The sequence below is a fragment of the Aquarana catesbeiana genome, linkage group LG04 (genome assembly GCF_042186555.1).
Source record: "Aquarana catesbeiana isolate 2022-GZ linkage group LG04, ASM4218655v1, whole genome shotgun sequence".
In the NCBI taxonomy this organism is placed as follows: domain Eukaryota; kingdom Metazoa; phylum Chordata; class Amphibia; order Anura; family Ranidae; genus Aquarana; species Aquarana catesbeiana.
Window position 1 is genome coordinate 264,390,967 of NC_133327.1, and position 19,537 is coordinate 264,410,503.

The 19,537-nt window shown below is 38.3% G+C and overlaps 1 protein-coding gene across 1 annotated transcript in view; it reads right to left on the minus strand.

The window, feature by feature from the left end:
• Positions 1–19,537, minus strand: part of LOC141141227 (uncharacterized) — a 146,587-nt gene that overhangs the window by 24,592 nt on the left and 102,458 nt on the right. Inside the window, exons 51-60 of the mRNA XM_073628912.1 lie at positions 15,285–15,473; positions 13,145–13,278; positions 12,903–13,021; positions 12,597–12,815; positions 11,666–11,887; positions 11,453–11,572; positions 8,512–8,720; positions 8,363–8,432; positions 6,932–7,099; positions 2,109–2,222 (exon numbers count right to left, since the gene is read on the minus strand). Of these exons, the coding sequence (XP_073485013.1) occupies positions 2,109–2,222; positions 6,932–7,099; positions 8,363–8,432; positions 8,512–8,720; positions 11,453–11,572; positions 11,666–11,887; positions 12,597–12,815; positions 12,903–13,021; positions 13,145–13,278; positions 15,285–15,473 (1,564 nt within the window). The remainder of the gene's footprint in view (positions 1–2,108; positions 2,223–6,931; positions 7,100–8,362; positions 8,433–8,511; positions 8,721–11,452; positions 11,573–11,665; positions 11,888–12,596; positions 12,816–12,902; positions 13,022–13,144; positions 13,279–15,284; positions 15,474–19,537) is intronic.

Sequence of the window (19,537 nt, forward strand, 5' to 3'; positions counted from 1 at the left end):
TATATATATATATATATATATATATTGCATATAAGTGTATATATATGTGTATATATATTATATATATATATATATATATATATATATATATATATATATATATATATATATATATATATATATATATATATATATATATATATATATCAAGCTGCAGAAGCACCAAAAGCTGCCTCTCTGTTTGTACTCAGTAGGGTTTATTTACCAAAGGCAAATAGAATAAAATACTCTGCATGTGCAATTGCTCCAGAGCTTAGTAAAATGAGCATAAGCTCTGCTGACTTCCATCATCCAATCATATACAAGCAAAAATTATAGTTTTTTATTATTATTTTTTTTAATTTTCCTTGCATGGGTATTTTTTGCAAAGTGCAGCATTACCTCATTTACTAAGCTCTGGAGCAAATGCCCTTGCAGAGTGCACAGTCTATTTACCTTTAGTAAAGCACCCCCAGTGTATTTGGTTAAAATTAGGGTTGAGTTGAACATACCTGGGTTTGGTTCATGAGACATTTGCCAAACAGCTCACTGGTTTGGATATTAATTGGAACCACATTAAAGCCAATGGGAACCAAATCTTTAAAATAAATTAGAACCATTTTCAGGGCCAATAGGCAAGGGAATATTAACAAATGTTGTGGGGGCTGTGCACTGCCGGGGGGGACATGTACCAGTGCAAAAAAATATATATATTTAAATACCTTTTTGCAGGGGGCAGCAATAATACCCATTCTTTTGAAAAACAAGCCTGAGGTAGGTCTTAAAGTAACATTAATGCTTTCATTTGTTTCATAGCCTACATTAAGGTAAAAAAACCTTTCGGTTTTAGAACCACTTTAAACTTGTCTATGAAGTGACAAGCCTGTATAATGTATACAGCAAAACTTACAGGTAAAAACTGTTGTTTAAATTGCCAGTAAAAAATAGCTCCCTACCAACTTGGCTTTACTTGTAAAAAACATCACACAGACCCCCCAATGTACATACTAAACCCCTGCAGGTCTGCTATGTATTTTGGGGGGACCTTTGGTGGTCCCTTGCCATTTTGTTTTTTAACAAAAAAAGAATAAAAAAATATGCTCATAGGAAAAATTTTAATTACTGGCATGTTTTACTTTCTTAACTATCACTATTGCTGTTAAAAAGTTAACAAAAATTGTGGGACTAGTCAAACCCATCCTATCCTTGATTTCCTATTTTGGATTTTAAGGGGGTGCCCCATCAAAAAAAAAAAATTACAAGGGGTCTCACCAGTAGCTGACCTATACCAGGACACATGCCCTCAATATGGGGTGGGTACCCTGCCAGGAGGCTCCCCTCTGGGAAAGGGCCTCTTCCCCACAATCCTGACCCAGTGGTTGATTATTGGAATCCAGAAATCCCAGATACTGAATCCAGATACCGCCTCCCCCATGTGAATGAGTAAGAGTTAATAATATCCCTACTCTTTTACAAAAAAATATTAAAAGCAAATAAACCCACCACACATTTTGACGCCTCCTTTGTAAAAAAAAAAAAAAAATGCCCCCTGAGGTAAATCCATCATAATTCAGTGATGCAGATCCTCATGATCAAGGATGCCCTCTAAGGCTTGCAGCTGAATTACAAACAAAGAGGCAAATATAGTGGATGATGTCAATGACCAATTATGTCTATATTACTTAGGCAATAATAGCCAGGGCCAGTGACTCCTTTCAGCTGGCCAAAATTCTGACAATCCAGCAGAGACTGGACCATTTGCGATCTATGCATGGGCACTGTGGCTGAACAGAATTTGTTGACTTATATAGAACTGCCCTTTCAGATGTTTAGCCACTGGCACTCGAGCAATGCTACAGGCTGTAGTCTGCAGTGCTGATCAGTGTATTCTAATGGCAGGGAAGTGTTGTCCCCCCCCCCCCCCCCCCCCCGTCAAAATGCAATAGCTCAATTGGGAGGATTCCCCCATCCACCTTCATTATGTATTTTCTCTTAGGACTACAATACACAGAAAAAAGAAAAAAAAAAATACTTGAATGTCATGAAGAAATTGCAGTACTGGCATTCTGTCACTTCAGGTCTACCTGCTGCGTAGAGCAAACAGTTATGACAATTAAATATTCTCTTACATGTCATGCCAAAGTCGAAGATCTGTGAGTCGTTTGGCTTTGTGTTGTCATTATATGGCAATGTGGAGCCATAAGCAGTCAGGAAGTCATCATTTGGATTTCCATTTAATACCCCTGAAATAAAATAGAAGAGGTAAATATACATTTGACAAATCATGAAACAACAAGGCAACAACAATAAAGTCTGTTCCCCCTGGTGTGACTTTGTTTCAAGTTATACAGCAATAAGTAGATTTTGCCAGTGTGTAGGAAGATTGAATAGTTACCTCCCTATCAATGAAAGCAGTAACATTTGATTTACTAAAACTGGAGAGTAAAAAATCTGGTGCAGCTCTATATAGAAAACCAATCAGCTTCCAGGTTTTATTGTCAAAGCTTACTTGCACAAGCTGAAGTTAGAAGCTGATTGACTACCATGTAGAGCTGCACCAAATTTCACACCCTCCAGTTTTAGTAAATCAACCCCATTGTGTAGTTACTTATCAAAAAGCCCTAAATGACAATATAGGTATTAGTGAATTGAACTGTAATGTCTGTCTGGGGACTACTGTTCCCCTTTTTGTCCCAGTTAAAGAAAACAAAAATAGTGTTAAGAAAAAAGCATAGGCTGTGATTACTGCTAGCTGTCTGACTTTAAAATTTTCTTAGTCACTGACCCTGAACAGTTATAGAGAGTTCTGACTTTACTGAACGCATGCTTGTTTCTAATGTGTGACTCAGAAGGCACTGATATAAAAGACAGCCAGTCATTTAACCATTCTAGAAGTAGATGCAAAAGGAAAACCAGTGTATTTTTCACAAAACAGGGTCAAAGTAAAATTTTAAAAAATATATGATTTGTGGAATATGTACAAATTTCCACGCTGCAAGTACAGGAAAATGACTGTAGATGTGCCTGCAATATACCATATTATATTCCAACTTTTCTCTTTGACATGACAGCACGGTTCTAAATGACTAAACACATGGTGTCAGCCCTGCCTACTTAAATTATGATGGATTACAGGAAAAACAGTCTTCTCCAGAACCCCACCTTGTGTATAGGCAGTGAGCATGGACATTTATTAGATCACAGGATTTCTGACAAAATCACATGCAATTTTTGTGCTCATTGAAAAGCTATAGGAAAACATTTTCAATGGTATAGACCAAGTAAAAGAATTTCATTGTTAGTGTTTAGTTTTGGGCAAGTGTTGGGCGAGCGGCTGCACAGTTCATTCTAAGCCCTGATTGGGTAAAGCTTTGCCTGATCAGGGCACATTGAATAGCTGGTGGTTTAAGGAGCAGGCTGGGAAGCCGGTCTCTGCATCTATAACAATGGATGAGCCATCAGCTGTCAACATTGCTGAAAATAGAATAATGAAAAAAGAAAGGTGTTTGGGGTCCCCCCAATCCATACCAGGCCATTTGGGTCTGGTATAGATTTTAAGGAGAACCCCATGGCAAAATGAACCCCATGCCCCCCCCAAACCATACCAGGACACATGCCCACAACATGGGGGGGTGCTTTGGGGCAGGGGGGCTCTGCCTCCTTGCTCCCAAATCACCTTGTCCCCATGTTGATGGGGACATGGGCCTTCTCCGCAAACCCTGGGCTGTGGTTGTGTGGGTCTGCAGGTAGGGGGCTTCTTGAAATCTAGAAGGCCCCTTTGACAAGGGGGCCCCCACATCCCACCCCCTCTATGTGAAAGACCCCTACCCCTTTACCCCTACTCATTTACCAAAAAAAGTGTCTAAGAGAAAAAAAAAAACGGTTTTTGACAACTCCTTTATTAAAAATTGAAAAAAAACAATGTCCCCCGATATAGCTCCTTCGTCAATTATGATGCCCGACGCCACCTTCGTCTCAGTTCTGCCTGAGACGAAGACTAACCACTGGCTGCCTGCTCCACCGTTTGACAGTTCTTAAATAGATAAGAGGTAGGGCCACCTGGCGATGTCACCTGGTAACTCCAATGTGACGTCACCGAACCAGCATTCGCCAATTGGTGATGTCACATGGGGACGGTGCCACCAGGTGATGTCACCAGGTGACTCCGTCCCTTACCTATTTAAGAACTGTCAAGCAGCGGAGCAGGCAGTCAGCGGTTAGCTTTCGTCGCAGGTGGAGCTTCCCCCCCTTTTTTCAGGTCCGATGGTGGTGGTGGGCATCGTGAGTGATGATCTACATCGGGGGACATTGTTTTTTAATTGTCAAAAACTGTGTGTGTTTTTATTTATTTTTTGACACTTTTTTTGTGTATGTGTAGGGGTACTATATACCCCACAATCATTCACATGGAGGGAGTGGGATCTGGGGGCCACCTTGTTAAAGGGGGCTTTCGGATTCCAATAAGCCCCCTTCCCGCAGATCCACTCAACCAAATCACAGGGTTGTCGGGAAGTGGCCCTTGTCTCCAAAGCACCCCCCCTGTTCAGGTCATGTGGCCTGGTATGGTTCAGGAAGGGGGCGTTTGCTCATCGCATGCTTGCATAAGGATCTGGTATGGATTTTGGGGGTACCCCATGCCATTTCTTAGAAAAATTTTGGCATGGAGTTTCCCTTAAAACCTATACCAGACTCAAATAGCCTGGTATGGATTGGGGGGGACCCCCTATGCCTTTGTTTTTTTACAATTTTTTTTAAATTTTGTATTGTATTGTCGGGAATTTGAATGTCATTTTTGTTAGTTAATAAATGGCAGTTTTGCTGAAGCAGGTTCCATACACGGTACAGATGCACCATGTTACAGGCAGACTAAGGGGACCCCCTAGGTACTATATTTAAAAGGAATTATTAATTTTTGTTGTTTTACTTTAAGCATTTGTTCCTGTAAAAACAAACTTAAAAAAATAAATAAAACTTACATTGATGCATATCCCCCAGGGCAGTACCCAGGCACCCATACCCTTTTCATAGCCAATAACTTGAATATAAGCCTTTAAAATTTGAACTTTTGATATTTCAAGTTTGGATCCCATATAGTTCACGGCTTGAGTCTGAACTTTTTACATGTTCGGGAGTTCTGGGGTGAACCGAACTGGGGGGTGTTTGGCCCATCACTATTAGTGTTACATACAGTCAGGTCCATAAATATTGGGACATCGACACAATTCTAATCTTTTTGGCTCTATACACCACCACAATGGATTTGAAATGAAACAAACAAGATGTGCTTTAACTGCCGACTTTCAGCTTTAATTTGAGGGTATTTACATCCAAATCAGGTGAACGGTGTAGGAATTACAACAGTTTGTATATATGCCTCCCACTTTTTAAGGGACCAAAAGTAATGGGAAAATTGGCTGCTCAGCTGTTCCATGGCCAGGTGTGTATTATTCCCTCATTATCCCATTTACAAGGAGCAGATAAAAGGTCCAGAGTTCATTTCAAGTGTGCTATTTGCATATGGAATCTGTTGCTGTCAACTCTCAATATGAGATCCAAAGAGCTGTCACTATCAGTGAAGCAAGCCATCATTAGGCTAAAAAAACAAAACAAACCCATCAGAGAGATAGCAAAAACATTAGGTGTGGCCAAATCAACTCTTTGGAACATCCTTAAAAAGAAAGAACGCACCGGTGAGCTCAGCAACACCAAAAAACCCGGAAGACCACGGAAAACAACTGTGGTGGATGACCGAAGAATTCTTTCCCTGGTGAAGAAAACACCCTTCACAACAGTTGGCCAAATCAAGAACACTCTCCAGGAGGTAAGTGTATGTGTGTTAAAGTCAACAATCAAGAGAAGACTTCACCAGAGTGAATACAGAGGGTTCACCACAAGATGTAAACCATTGGTGAGCCTCAAAAACAGGAAGGCCAGATTAGAGTTTGCCAAACAACATCTAAAAAAGCCTTCACAGTTCTGGAACACCATCCTATGGACAGATAAGACCAAGATCAACTTGTACCACAGTGATAGGAAGAGAAGAGTATGGAGAAGGAAAGCAACTGCTCATGATCCAAAGCATACCACCTCATCAGTGAAGCATGGTGGTGGTAGTATCATGGCGTAGGCGTGTATGGCTGCCAATGGAACTGGTTCTCTTGTATTTATTGATGATGTGACTGCTGACAAAAGCAGCAGGATGAATTCTGAAGTGTTTCAGGCAATATTATCTGCTCATATTCAGCAAAATGCTTCAGAACTCATTGGACGGCGCTTCACAGTGCAGATGGACAATGACCCGAAGCATACTGTGAAAGCAACCAAAGAGTTTTTTTAAGGGAAAGAAGTGGAATGTTATGCATTGGCCTAGTCAATCACCTGACATGAATCCGATTGAACATGCATTTCAGTTGCTGAAGACAAAACTGAAGGGAAAATGCTCCAAGAACAAGCAGGAATTGAAGATAGTTGCAGTAGAGGCCTGGCAGAGCATCACCAGGGATGAAACCCAGCGTCTGGTGATGTCTATGCGTTCCAGATTTTAGGCTGTAATTGACTGCAAAGGATTTGCAACCAAGTATTAAAAAGTGAAAGTTTGATGGATGATTGTTAATCTGTCCCATTACTTTTGGTCCCTTAAAAAGTGGGAGGCACATATACAAACTGTTGTAATTTCTGCACCGATAACCTGATTTGGATGTAAATACCCTCAAATTAAAGCTGAAAGTTTGCAGTTAAAGCACATCTTGTTCATTTCATTTCAAATCCATTGTGGTGGTGTATAGAGCAAAAAGATTAGAATTATGTTGATGTCCCAATATTTATGGACCTGACTGTACACTTTAACTAACACATATTAAATATTTACATATTGTACTCTTGACCCACTATTCTAAACTGAGCTGGTGTGGACATATATATTAGATGCTTCATATTAACACAAGTCACTTACCGAGGAGACCTTCAGTCCTGTTTTGATATGTTGATTGCAATGTCACCACAAAACTCAAGATGCCCAGGTTAGCAGAACAAGAAACAGAGATGCCATTGTCAAACAGAACTTTCGCTTCCCCAGTTTTTGTCCTTCCAAATCCCACATTGTCGACATAAGTAAGATTGTCTAAAAATAAAATAACAACCCCATAATGGATCAGTGAACCCTAAAAATATTGCATTTACATAGTGACAAATTATAAAAATCTTCAAATGTAAATGGTTTGTATTGGGTGGCATTTTTTCAAAACCAGTAAAAGAGAGGTAGAGGCTGATTTACTAAAGCAGTTGCTCATTTTAGCTCAGTAAATTGTGTGAATATTTATTTGAATTATACAACAATGTGAAATACAAATTCCTGTTCACTCTGAATACCCAATCATGTGTAAATGAGATAGGTAAACAGGAATTTGCTTTTCACATGATTGGACAATTGATGTGAATATTCAAATAATTTTGATTATTTGTGAAGATTTTAAAATCCTTCAGTAAATCAGCCTCATGACATCCACATTGCATTACGATGTACCCTTCTCACCTCCACACAATTGAGAACACCTTGCAATATGCCATAATAAATTGTTGATTAAACTGTTCATCTTGACTTAATTTCCAGAATTATAAATATATAATAATTACAAAGAAAAAAGTTTTACTAAGGGCAAACATATGGCTGTGTACAAGAGTGGTGCCATTGTGAAAATAAGAGGCTTAAAAGCTAAATTACTATGTGTAGTGGCATTAATCCCAAAAACAAAAACGTGTTGTATATTGCAGCTTACCAAACCATAAATGCAGTAGTTGAATTGTCAGTTGTGGGAGTGGGTAGTGTTAGTTGCACTAGCAGATTTAGATGGACTTTACTAAAACCAAAGCTGAACTCCAGCTAGAGCTTTAGAATCAGTTACAGCAACAGTTTTCCTTTTCTTTAGGGATAAAGGCTTTACAAAAATAAATAAAAGCTGATCATTGAAGGCACCTCTGTCATGTTTGTCATGTTAAGTGTTTCTCCTACCCTCTGCCACTTTTGCTAGACTGCTTGATCTGATAAAGGACATTGAAAAATAGTAGACGTACTTGCTGGATAAACAGGTGAAAATAAATGGCAAAAGCATAAAAAGGAGACTAATACAGCCATTGCATCTATAAAAAGATAATCTACAATACAATAAATGTTTGAGTTTAATACTACTTTATTGTTACAATCCCAGCTTTGCCATATCTATGTAAATAGATCACCATAGCATCTTTTTCACCCCATAAGCATAGGCTGCTATGTTCAGATGATGTTTGATGCATGTTCATTTACTTCCTTTTGCAAGACTACAACAACAGTGTGAACTGAACAATCACCCATAAAAGAGGAAAGTTTAAAACTCATTTTACCCACCTGAGAGTTCAATGAAGGTCCCATTGTAGCTCACTGTGGTTTCGTTAGCATTCTTTAAGCTCCATTGAATCTGAAATGCAAAGTTTAATAATCAGTTTACAGGGGTTATTAAACAAAGCCTTTGTATATTTTCTTCCTGTGTTCATTACCTGGTCACCATAGGATGTGGAAGCTGCCAATGCCACAAAGTTGGTTGCATAGCTGGTTCCATTGCCAGCTCGGGCCGTGCGTCCTTGAAGTCTGAAGACAACTGTGTCATTTTCATCCTTTGCGTTGGTCAAAGTAAATTCACCCAGACCATTAAATGTATATCTCAAACCATCCAGAGTGTTAATATGAGGGTCTCCATAGAAAAATCCTTTCAGTAAAAATAGAAAAAAAAATGATTTATAACTTTCTTTAAAACTGTGTATATCTTCTTCGGAAGAAAAGAAAACTTAAAAGCTTTAATGCAAAATTTTACTCATAACTTGATAAAAAATAATGTTCTTTAGCAAGGAGCACACATTCCACAATAATAATTATGCTACCAAAATTAGTGTGCTGTAAATTGCATCCAGCATTGTTCCTGCTTCTTCTTGTTGGAGGCTGCCATTTTTCTGAAGCCCAGAGCCTCTGAGCAGCTGTAAATATTTAAGCTGTCAGCAGATTGGCCTCTAGTGGCTCTGATTTTTAGCAGATTGCTATAAATAGAGTGCAACTGAGCATGTGCAAAGCAGGGTGAGACAACGAGGGGATTTACTAAAATGGGCACACATAGAATCTGGTTCAACTTTGCATAGTAACTAATAGGCTTCTAACTTCAGCTTGTTCAATTAGGCTTAGACAATAAGACCCCATTCACACTGAATGCGGCTTTGCATACCTGCAAAAGGGGCCTGCCTGAAGTGATCCAGCAGAATGTAATTTTCTGAATAAAGTTTAACTTTAATATGCACTTGCTACTGCTATTTTATACAATCCTTATGGGAATGTCAGTTCAAGCCATGAACAATTATTTGTATTATTTCAGTTTATTTATTTGCAGGAAGAACCATCAAGCCTGACACTGCTGACCTACCACTATAATGTTTGTTGCCTGGCTATCATGCTGAAGCAGGCTATTTCTCTTTTTTTGTACAGACTTAACTGAAGTAATTCTACTCTAATGTCTATGCTGATTATTTTAATTGTTTATTTAGTCTTTTAGTATATGGTATATTGTATGTATACAATTCTGTAAGTTACTAAGTAGACATACAAATCTGTGGAAGAGTGACAATGATCCCTTTGTTTGGATACAAATGATTTGGTAGGGTTGTAACCCACACCAAAGATGCATTAGGTCCTTAACAAGGGTGATTACGCATGTACACCAGATTCCAGAGGCATGAAATAGCGGATTCTCATAGTTGGGATTACAGGTGTATGCGAATAGTGGTGGCCAATTGGTAATTACCAGTAACCATTGCTATTTTCATACACCTGTCATCCCTGCCACAACAATGTGATTATTTTTTATTGTATTGTATTTTTACAGTAGGAAGGATAGATCCATCCCATTATGGGTGGAGTTAAAACAAGCTATATGGTGAATGATTTACTTATAATGATTTATGTGTTGGGATAATTTCATGTTTTTTTCCCCTGCAATAAGAAAGATAATCTAATCCTGTTATGGGTGGAGACCATCTCAATATAACAGATTGCCTGAAGGTGGTAAATGGTGAATGAATAATGGTGAATTTCCAGAAAAATAATTGTGTCTTTGGTGTTGTTTCATGGGCACATAGGGGTTGATTTACTAAAACTGGAGAGTGCAAAATCTGGTGCAGCTGTGCATGGTTTCCAATCAGCATCTAACTTCAGTTTCTTCATAAAATCTTTGACAAAAAAAATCTGGAAGCTGGTTTCTATGCACAGCTGTACCTGATTTTGCAATCTCCAGTTTTAGTAAATCAACCCCATAGATGTTGTGGAGGTACTTTGGTGGTAAAAATATGTTTTTAGAATCCCAACATTTATAAAAAAAATGAAAGATTGTTTATATTTTCAAAAATCAGATGGTAAAAGTCTATTCTTTTATCACTTTTCTTTTTACAAAAGAAAGTACCCACTCAATTTGGGGAGAGTTAGCATCTGATCTATAGTAAAAGGATTTGCCTTTATTTCTTTTTGTTTACAATCTGGGCACTAGGGCTTTAACCGCTTCCTGACCAACCACCGCAGTTATACTGCGGCAGGTTGACTCCCCTGCGCGAGCCGTCATAGCTATATGTTGGCTTGCGGGGTCGGGATAGCGGGCACACGCACCGCCCACTACACAGTGGGGGTGCCGGTGCTCGTGGCCAATGGTTGTGATGACCGATGGCCACGAGCGATCGTGAACAGGAGAGACAGAACAGGGATGAGTGTGTGTAAACACACACTTCCCGTTCTGTTCTGACAGGAGTGAATGATCGTGTGTTCCTTTTAGCTAGGAAACACAATACATCACTTCCTCCAGTCAGTCCCCTCCCCCTTCAGTTAGAATCACCTCCCAGGGAACACAGTTAACCCCTCGAGCGCCCCTTAGTGTTAACCCCTTCACTGTCAGTGACATTTTTACAGTAATCAATGCAATTTTATAGCATTGATCACTGTATTAATGCCAATGGTCCCAAAAATGTGTCAGAATTGTCCGATGTGTCCATAATGTCGCAGTCACGATAAAAATCGCAGATCGCAACCATTACTAGTAAAAAATAATAATAAAAATGCTATAAATCTATTTTGTAGACGCTATAACTTTTGCGCAAAGTAATCAATATACGCTTACGTTGATTTTTTTTACCCAAAATATGTAGAAGAATACGTATCGGCCTAAACTGAGGAAAAAAAATTAAAAAAAATTTTTAAAAATAAAAACCGCATAGGCGATCAAATACTACCAAAAGAAAGCTCTATTTGTGGGGGAAAAAATGATGTCAATTTTATTTGGGTACAACGTTGCAGGACCGCGCAATTGTCAGTTAATGCAGCGCAGTGTCGAATCGCAAAAAGTGCTCTAGTCAGGAAGGGGGAAAATTCTTCTGGGGCTGAAGTGGTTAAGAAATCAGATCTTCTACATACCTAGGCGTGGAGGGATATAGTTGTCACAATAATCCAGAGGTCTTTTCTGTCTGTAAAGGTTACAAAGGTAAGTGGATTCTGAATATCTGCAACAAGTGTTGTAGGGGTCAATCTCCTCAACTGAAAAATAAAGATAGAGTGTTTATTTGAACAATTAATTTGTTAATCAGTTATGGAATATTGTTTAATTTTCATGATTATATCATTCAATACCTTTATATAGTTGTCTTTGAGGAGGAAGAACTGTATTCCAGAAGTAGTTATTATAAGCTGTTTGGTTAGAGTAATATTGGAAGGTATTAAAGGAGGTCCATGGAGTTGGGAGGTATTGCTCCTTCTCACCGTAAACAAGGGCTCCACTCCAGCTACTATAGTAACATCTACTCCCAGCCCCATTTCTGGAGGGGAACATATTTTGTACTGTCAAGTATTGTTCTGAAACAGACAAATTAATAGAATAAAGTTACACTGGTTATATTAATGCGCTTTAGCAAATGCATGAATATGCTATAAGTTGTCCATTATAAGGTGTATGAATATGCCATTAAATAGATTCAGTGTATAATAATTCAATTACTATAATCCTTTCAAAAAGTTATATAGACAACAATGAATAAGTATGATAATGAATAAATATTTATGGCACAACTGTATACTCGGTGCAGAGGGACTCCAGTGATTCACAGACTATTAACCACAAAAAGATGTTCCTAACACCTAAAATTTCTTTACAGTCCCCTGTATTGTGACTCATCCTATACCTTTAAGGTAGGTTGGGACTTGATAAATGGGAGTTTTCCCCATCAAGCAAGTATAACTGCATCCAACTTCTACATGCAAGGAACTTATCTGATGTTAAGATACACATATTGCTATGGGGTATTGCAATATTCTGTGCCTTGCAATTTTCATTTTCTGCGTGAATATCTGTATAAAGCTTGATTTTAAAGTTTCAGCAATAAATAACGAATCTCATGCTGGGTAACTGATGAAAAATAGGACAAATAGTATGCAGTTTTATTTTCTACACATAGTAGTCATAACCTTAATGTAATTTTAATATACGACACACATGCAACAATTTGCATTATTATCCATTGATTTATGCAGTGTTCCAAATGAAAATTCAAGTATTAAACATTACCAGATGCCTTCTTGATGTCAAAGCCATAGTTCAAAATGTTAAATTCATTAGTGAAAGAGGAGTCCAAAGTTGCCTGATTGTAAGTACATGGACATGGAGATGTGCTGGAGAGCCAATATGGAATTTCCTCTTTATAATACCACTGCAGACATTGTAGCCTTGAATTGATGGTGCTCTGACTGTTGCTGTCTAGACGATATGCCCATCTTCCTTTTTTACCTTGAAAAGTAAGGTAAAATGATAGAAATAAATATGGTATCTGTTAAACTTACAACATTTTACCTGAGCGATGTTTCCTCTTCTCACCTGTGTTGTAGCCGATGTACTGATCTGGACGGTATCTTTGCTTGATGCTTACAGATGTGTCTGTCTGTGGATCATTGAAAGCTGGGAAGTTGTTGACATTACGTGCACTAGGGATACCACTAGAAAGAGAGAATGATTTTAAATGTGTTTGTTATATTTACATGCAGTTACCAATACTACTGTGGAAGGTAAAACAGGCTGAAAGAAGAGGAAGAGCAAGGTACTCTACTGAAAGTCTTTACCTGTGATAGCCCATTTTTGGCAGATGGAATGTGGGGAGAGCGTTGAAGATCCACTTCATTCCTCCATCATCAAACAGGATTAGTGCAAACGAATATATTCCATCAGTAACCAAGATAACTTGGAAAGTGTTTGTCTAAAAAGAAAACCAAAGAGAAAAATATTAAATGTTCTAGATGTGCTTATTGTATATCCATTACTGTAGTGCTGGATTTCATTATGTATATTTGTTAATGGTATAATGCAGCTCCTATTGCTATTACTATATCACACAGCTCCAGGCTTTTGCGCTGAGTAGGATACAATTGCTTTACTTGTGTCCTAATGGTGAGCTGTAAAACAGCTCACCATTAGGCGGTAAAACACTGGTCCCTGCAATAGTGTGAATTGGCACTTTATATTTCTTTGCTTTCTGCGTGTTGCATTTTAATAAAAATGTACTGCTTTTTACAAAATGTTAAAGTGGACGTAATGTGTTATTGATTTAAAGTGGACGTAAGTTGTTCCTTTTTTAAGTGTTTTTTGTATTGTGCTAGTTTAACCACTTCACGCAAAATCACGTACCTGTATGTCATTTGTTAAAGTGGTTATACTGGGGTGATCCCAGCGGCTGCAGGCATCACCCCGGTACTCGGTACCGTGTTTTAGAGCTAGTGGTCGGCTATCTCACGATAACAACCAATGCGGCTAATGGCTAGCTCGGCAGTTAAAATAAGGAGCATGAGGGGATTTCCCCCTTTTCCCGCCGCCTTCTGTCGATGTGCCTGGGTCTCCCATCCGGCATGTCCACCGGCTGTGTGGAGTCCCGAAGGCAGCCGATTCAATCAGGTCTCCGATGTAAAAACACGGAAGCAACGTCACAGCGTTTTGAATACTTTGAAGTGCAAAGGAGGTATTTGGGGTCTTTTAGACTCCCAATCCCTCCATAAAGAGTACCTGTCACTACCTATTACTGTCACAAGGGATGTTTACATCCCTTGTAACAGCAATAAAAGTGATCAGATGTTTTTATTTTTTTTTTTAAAGGGACAGTGTTAAATGAATAAAAATTATAAAATAAATAAGAAAAAAAAGGAAGAAATTTTAAAGCACCCTCGCCCCCGCGATCTCGCGCACCAAAGAAAACACATACGCAAGTCACGTCCACAAATGTAAACGGTGTTCAAATAACACATGTGAGGTATTGCCACCATCCTTAGCGAGAGCAACAATTCTAGCAAATTCTACCTCCTCTGTAGCTCTGAACAGGTAACCGTTAAAAAATTGTAAATGTCGTCTACCGTAATTTGTCACCATTCCACGAGTGTGTGCAATTGTAAAGTGTAACATGTTAGGTATCTATTTACAATATGCAAAAAAAGTTCACAATATGCAAAAAAAACTTGGGTTAACTTTACTGTTTTATTATTTTTTAATTAAAAAAAGTGTATATTTTCCAAAAAAAAATGTGTTTAAAAGACCGATGCGCAAATACTGTGTGACATAACATATTGTAACGACTAACAAGACAAGGAATTGGTCGCACACTGGAACTCCAAATTATCTCGATGTCATCTTTATTGCTAAAAAGGGTCAGACAGATACAGGCAATGGTAGATGTTTCATAAGCGATAGCTTGCTTGTTCACAACCCAATTGTACAATTGTAACGACTGCCATGTTATTCTCTAGGGTCTTTGCTAAAAAAATATATATATATAGATATATATATATCTATATATATCTATATATATAGATATATATATCTATATATATATAGATATATAATGTTTGGGGGTTCTAAGTAATTTTCTAGCGAAAATTACTGATTTTAACTTGTAAGCAAAAAATATCAAAAATAGGCTTGGGGCTGAAGTGGTTAAAAACCATAACAAGCAATCAAAGATCTGTTTGCTGCTTTTAAGTGCTAACCGCACTTTGGATTTTGTATTATATGGGGCTACTAGATTCATATTTAGATGTGCACTGACAATAACACCTAATACGCCTTTCAAACAAGCTTTTAAAAGGGCCACTTTGCTTTCAAAATAATAATATCAAAGGTACAAGAGCTGAGATCCATCTACACACACTGAGAACCTTCTATACACAGGGGATTCAATCCTAACAGTATGGATAATCACTGGCACAGTGCAACACTCACATTGTTGACTTGGGTGTTCCAATAAGCGTTTGAGTTATAAATCCTAGATTTGAATGGAGGAACATTGTCCCATGTTATTTTGAGAGCCCATAAAGCTTTAAACTGAGTTAAGTTAAAATATGCAGCAACCGTGCTTTCCATTGATTCTTTAAATGTTGTGTTCACATTGGAGGACTGGAAGTCATAAACCTGTGATAAGAGAGTAATAATTAGAAAAGTACATGTATATATATATATATATATATATATATATATATATATATATATATATATTAATATTTTAATCATACAACATCCTTTTTTTTATACTCTGTTTTTATTTCATGTGATGTCATAAATAATATGAGCAGAAATAACATACAGTACATCATATGCATTGTGATGCCATCGGTAGTAGACAGAGTGAGAATGTAGGTATATCAAGGGCTATCACTTTGTTACGACAGCAAAGCATTAGACAGGGGTTTATTTACTAAAACTGGAGAGTGCAAAATCTGTTGCAGATGTGCACAGAAACCAATCAGCTTCTAACTTCAGCTTGGTCAGTTAAGCTTTGACAAAAAAAAAAAAAGGAAGCTAATTGGTTTCCACGCAGAGCTGCACCAGATTTTGCACTCTCCAGTTTTAGTAAATCAACCTCACGGTGCCTTTAATGCATCAGAATAATTTGTTGGCACATTAACAAAAAATAAATGCAGCAGTAGGAGGAGGAAGATAACAGAAAGGGAATTAAATTGGTGGCACGGACATATACAGTCTCTTCAATTAATGTCTTAAAAGTTTTCATTCATGTGTTAAACAGATGCTACCTGATGAATCCTGCCTACTAATGTTAAATTGTGTTGCAGATTCACGGGGTTCTGTAGCAGGACAGTTAGGAGGTCAAAGCTTCTCCCTTAGACTTATCAATTTCAAAGAAATAATACATCCAGCCTAAACAGATGTCTCAAAAATGTTCTGTTTTTCTCTAATGATCTAATGACCCATCTCTCTGATTTTTTTATTTGTCTACTTCTTTTTCCATTCCTGGATCATAGAACAGTGGTCCTGTCTATAGAACTGGGGTATCAGGCTTTTCAGGGGGTTACGGCATAACACTGCTTTTGTACGCTCTTAAAGGTGAGGGGACATCATGAAATATATCATGCAAAGGTGTAAATTGTATATGTCTGAGGGTAGTTTTTTTTTTGCTTTCAATAAGTTTTTATTTGAAATAACCAGACATAAATACAGAGAAGGACATCGTGTCAACATTAGCGTCACTGAATCGTGAACAGATCAAACCAATTAAGAGGTTGAAAAGTGCATACATTACATATAAAATAGCAAAAATATCTGTCTTGGGTGCTCACTTAATTGATAAACCAATCAAAATAACAAAAAGAACATGGAATTACTGGTTCAATTATTGAGGAATAGAATATCCCCCCTAATGGGAGTCAATACCGTAATCCCAGTGAGCTCAACACAACTATATGAGAACCTGCCCAAGACACCCAAATATATGTCCCAAAATGAAACTAACAAAGATACAAAGAAAAAATAATCCAACAATACAAATTTGAAGAGGAGAGAGTAGTTTTTTTAATCCATGGTGATATCGCTTTCCATAACGTCTGTATCTTAGGGACGGACCATCAGATGCCAAAAAGAGTCCTCTTGCGGGCATCCTCTCCAGCATGAGGAGCCTGGAAAATATTTTTGCCCGCATCCTTGGGGTCCTATACCAATGTGAGAAAAATCTATAACACATCTCCTGAGTTTTAGAACTGATGGAGGAGACATGTGATAACTGAATCATTTTTTGTAGTTGGGCAGGAGTCATTTGCTGACCTACTTATGTCCCCATTCTCCCATAAAATACAGGATTTGCTGCGAACAGCGAGACAACATAAATTTATATATGAGTCAGGAGGTGTTGGAATTGCCAGTTTACGGCACAAATGCTGCCTGCAACTTAGGGATCAGCCTGTTCAGAAAGTCGGAGAGTTGTCAGTAGCACCAGTGGTCCAACAACCAAATTTTGGGGTAACTGCTCTAAGCATGCAGCATAAGGGGGTCAAGTAAATGCAGCCCACATTCCCTTCTCTTCTCCAAGTTCTGAAAAATCCTATATCCCATATTCCCTGAAAAGGGGCTAAAGGTGATGTGTGTCTCCAGTAATGTTCAATCTGTCCCATAACCATAAGTGTGGTTGATATGAGTGGTGATGTCCAGCTTGACAGACCCTGCTGCTTTGCTGGTATCCATGGCACTTCTGCTAAGTTTTGTCCTGCTGTTGTCTTTTCTAAGGACACCCAGAGTTTAATACCCTGTATTATGGTACCAATTGTAAATTAGCACCATTGCCATTGCTTTGTAATATAGGTTAATGTCAGGGAGGCCCAGGCCTTTGTTCATTTAATGTCTGTGTAAAATAGAATAAGCCAGGCAAGGTTGCTTCCCTTGCCAGACAAAACTCATTATTAATTTATGAAATTGTTTAAAGAACCCTAGTGGCAGTACAATAGGCATGCAACATTCCATTTGACATGGCATGAGACCTGCCTTCTAAGTGCCATGGAAGTTAACAGTTATATTATTCAAGTGAAGTCAATTAGACAAAACCCTCAAACAGAAGACCTGTGAGCAATTTTGGAGAGAGGGACATAAAGGGAGAGCAAGATTATGAGTGACAAATATCTGTTAATTATACTTTTCTTTGGTCTCTCTCTTGCAAATCATAAGATATATGGGGTTATTTACTAAAGATGTAGAGGCTGTTCACAAATGTTCCCTTCGCTTGGTAAACAAGGTGAGGTCTGGTGAAGCCTGCTGTCCTAAGCACGGTTTAATTAGTTGAAATTGCTATAACAAATACTAAGCATTTAATTATTTTTAAATAAAGAGACATCTAAAGTCAATGTTTCATACCCATAAACTGCCCATGGCCAGAGCCACCCAAGAACGTAACTCTCAAGATGGTACCCTACCCCCTCCAGAGTGCACCCAATTTTCCCATCCCACTTGGATTCTTGTTGGCCTTGTCAAGCCTCCCATGGCACTCTTCTTCATATCTGGTGGGCATGCCCCCCCCCACCCTAAAGCTTTGGGGCTCTGTTGTTTCTTCTCTACGATCTATTTACCCAGGAATTGGCTTCCAGTTCACCTAAACTTTTTTTTTCTTTTTTGTGGTTGAAGAATTGATCCCTAGACAATGGAAATCTTCACCTTTGTTCCCTGAATGGCTTCAGACCAGCTCTTACCATTATGCATATGGAAGAATTGGTGGCTGAAAAACATAACACCTATGAGAAGTTCAAAAGGGTCTGGCTGGTATGGATGATCTTTAAGGACTCTCCCCAAATACATAACTTTTTGGAAGACCTTCGCTGAAGTCCATTGTTGTGATCCCATTCATTTTCTTACTGCTTTCATATCTGCTATTATATCACTGTCTTTTTTAGCACTTCTGCTGTCACTAGAGGTTCCATCCTGACACCCACCACTGCGCGAGATCCACTGCCAACTTTTACTTACAGACCTATGCCCCATCCCTGCTCTGCACTCCCTCTTTCCCCTTTCTTGCCTCTTTATCTCTAATCTCTTCTTCTTATCTTGTCCCCTGGATATGATATTTCAATAAATAGTGATTCAGGACACATTTGTTCTCTCCCATCTCTCAAGATTACTATGACTTACTCAATTACATGGGATGTCTCCCTTCTGCTACTACAGTTTTTTCTTCCCGTACCCTTATATTCTCCCTGCAGCATACAACTGGATTACCCTTCGGTGGAGATATGGTATGCTATCTTTGTTCTTCATTGTATTATCCTTTTAAAAAAACAATAAAAACCTGTTTGTCTAAATTTGATGGTTCATTGCTAGATGCTGGAGGGTTAAATCACCTGACAGTTTTTTCTATGTCTTTGGTTTTTTATTTCTATAGCTCTCTGTGTTTTGGGTTCTTGGGTCTGCATACCTGCTATAGCCATTATGCGGGGTCCCAGTCTGTTAGATGTTTTAATTTATTTTATAATAGGGGAAATACTAATATAGATACTAGAAAGGTCTAAGACGGGTGGGAACACTCAAGGTTCAGAGTTGGAAATAGTGGCAGGAAGATCTCTCTGTTGGAGAATCCAAGATGAATAAAAAAGCCTAGAGTTTACTCAATCAACCATGCTCTACCAATAAATAAATATCACTTTTCGGTGAACCGACCTTTCAAAGAGTATTGAATCATTTTGTAACTGTCCAATAGCCTACAT